Source organism: Onychostruthus taczanowskii, unplaced genomic scaffold, assembly GCF_017590055.1.
Source record: "Onychostruthus taczanowskii isolate IOZ18803 unplaced genomic scaffold, ASM1759005v1 scaffold1, whole genome shotgun sequence".
NCBI classification, from domain to species: Eukaryota; Metazoa; Chordata; class Aves; order Passeriformes; family Passeridae; genus Onychostruthus; species Onychostruthus taczanowskii.
In genome coordinates, this window is record NW_024496525.1 from 4,816,713 (window position 1) to 4,819,542 (window position 2,830).

At 49.6% G+C, this 2,830-nt stretch overlaps 1 protein-coding gene across 1 annotated transcript in view; it reads right to left on the reverse strand.

The window, feature by feature from the left end:
* The window catches only part of VPS39 (VPS39 subunit of HOPS complex), a 24,474-nt gene extending 24,038 nt beyond the window's left edge, over window positions 1-436 (reverse strand). The window contains exon 1 of the mRNA XM_041395837.1: window positions 181-436. Within this exon, the coding sequence (XP_041251771.1) occupies window positions 181-253 (73 nt within the window). The 5' untranslated portion in view covers window positions 254-436. The remainder of the gene's footprint in view (window positions 1-180) is intronic.
* Window positions 437-2,830: the final 2,394 nt, after the last annotated feature.

Genomic DNA, 2,830 nt, shown 5'->3' on the forward strand with positions numbered 1-2,830 from the left:
CCGGGGCCGGCAGGGCCGCGGCCGCTCAGGGCGCTGCCGGCCGGAGCGGGCGGCGCTGCCACGGCCAGCCCGCCGCGGGGCAGGGAGGGCAGGGCAGGGCAGGGCAGCCCTGCTAACGCTGCCCGGGCCGGAGGAAAGGAGCGGAGTGCCTCGGGCAGCGGCGCGGCCCCTCCGGCTCACCCCAGGCAGCCAGGCAGTCGATCTGCAGCGGCAGCTTCTCCAGGATGGGCACATGCTCGAAGGCGTCGTGCATGGCGGCGGCTCCTCCGGCCCCGGCTGCCGCCCGGCCCAGGCACCGGAGGGAGCGGCACCAGATGCAACGGCCCCGACGGAAGCGCCCCCGCGCCCACGGCTCCCGCCCCTTCCGGCAGCGCCCGCCCGGCGCCGCTTCCGCACCGCGGCTCCGCCCGCGCCGGCACCGCCCGAGTTAGCACCGCCCCGCTCGCCCCGATTGTCCCTCCGGCGCCCCGCGGGCTCCTCAAGGGTGCTGGCACTGCCCGGGGGCGTTCGACCAGGAAGGGCGCCCTGTACCAGCCCCAAAAACGGGGCTCCGCACCGGCATCAAACAGCCAGCCCGCCCCGGGGGCTCGGGCGCGAACGGGAAACCCGGGTCGGCATGGCACCGAGGGGACATAGCCCTTGTGCATCTGCATACAGCCCGAAAAGGGGACAGGCTGTAGGAAACACTCGTCTTCCCAAAACGTCACTAAAGGAGGTGTCCGGTTGCCGTTGGCTATCATAAACCATAGAAAATAGGAAAGTCACCCGGGATGCAACTGCAAAATTGACCTGCATAATCAGATGAGAACAGCGAGGCATATCTTACAAGCACATTTTTTGAGATCATAACCTTTGCTTTAATGAACTTATCCTATGAACTTGGCCAGTGAATGTCAGTCTCCAGGAGGAAATCTTTCTCATTAGTTTGCCCCTTCCAGAACTTGCCACGGTTTCATTTATGTTTGTCATGGAGAGGTGCAATGTTCACAATCACTGGCTTAGAAACTAAACCAAACCCAAAAAGAACATGGTACTAGATTCTCCAAGCATCTTTACCAACAGAGACCACTTTGAGAAAACAGGGACTGAGGATGCTCTGTGCTGGAAGATCAAAGCACAGGAAAGGGAAAACAAGCACAGCATTCTTGCATCCAATTTCTTTCCTGCTCAGGAATGAACATTTTGTTTGTGCTAAAGCACAAAACTGTACTAAATCAGATCCCTCCTTACAGACAGCAAAACTGCAAATCTCCAAAGGTTTTGGTTCAGGCATATAGCTTGAACCATAGCACATAGTCTTTTTTTAACCAAGGATCCCTACAAAAGGAAAAGGGACATGGCACTGACTAGTGAAAAATGTTTCAGTAACACTGGGTAGTAATGACTTCACATGTTTGTAGTCCACAGAGCAAATGATTTGTGGAGCATTACCCTCTTCAGTCTTTACAATGTAGCATACAACAAAAAATGCCATATAAAGTGAACATGAGGATAAATAAAGCCCACAAACTCACACACCCCTACATCTGCAGAATAAGATAAACATAACCTTCCCTAGGTCTTATGATCCTGACTCAGTCTGTGCCTATCAAGCCTCTTGCATTTCTTTACCAGGGCATGTGATCTCTTACTCAGTCCCTCCTTTGGAATTCCTAACAGGGACATCTTGTCACCCTAACAAAAAGCTGGTCAACATCATCTTCTTCACTGTGTTTCCAGTTTTCTGTATGGTATATTCCACAGATATATGCTACAATTCCAACAGCTACTTCTCACAAATAAACAAACAAATCCATACAGAATTAATCAGGAATAAGAACACTAAAATACTCCTGTCAGACATTTACTTTTTTTTGTTACAGCTTTTTGAAGAACTCTTGCAGACCTCAAACCTAAGATCTTTTCTCCCTCCAACTCACTAAGTGTTCAGAACAGTTTGCATGATTTGTTTTTGAAAGAAGGAGTATACATTTGAATTGTCTTCCCTGACTACATAATTAAAGGTAACAACCTACAGGATTTCTGGTCTCAAGCATTCTAGCAAGCTAGCTTGCTGAAGCTTTCCAGAGTTTTTCCAAATCCGGGAGCCAACACATCTTTAGGAGCAAGATTAGGTTCCAGAAGCGGCAAAGATCCCCAAGGACAACCAACACACCTGACCAAACGTGCTACGGAGGGAGAGGCCACGTTGCTGCAGCCTGCAAACACACCCTTTGCTCCTCACCCACACCTCATCCGCTGCCATCTCTCCTGCAATGACAGTGCCACAGCCCACACCATGCTGTGGGAGCTGGGCTCTCACACTGCTGCTCCCAAAGACTGCAGTCAAGTCCCAGCACATGCCTGCTCTAGGCAAGGAAGCAGATGCTACTTTCCAACAATACAGAAACTCTGCTAAACAAGTGAAAAACCAAAAATTGCTAAGGAGTCAACAAGCTCCCTGTGGAATTCAGGACAACTTTAAATACTTCTGGAAGTGAGTAAAAGAATGGAAGAGTAGAAGGCTGCAAGGATTGCCTAAGACGCCTGTAGTCAGAGGCTGAAAGCACCATGCTGCTACTATGTTTATTTTAGCTTTTAAATTAATAATTGAACTATTGATACAATTAGGGAAACTGGTTGGTTCTTTTACTTTTTTCCAGAAATTGATTATTTGCTCTATCTCCATTAGCTTTTCAAATGACAGACTTAATTTTCAATCTTAAAAAGAACTGTTGGGAATAACTGCATTATATATACCACGGACTAGAGCTAAAATCAGGCAGCTTTGTGAATGTGGTAACACTTCATAAGAGAGAAGAGGGAGTAAAGAAACTGGAAGGACACAATG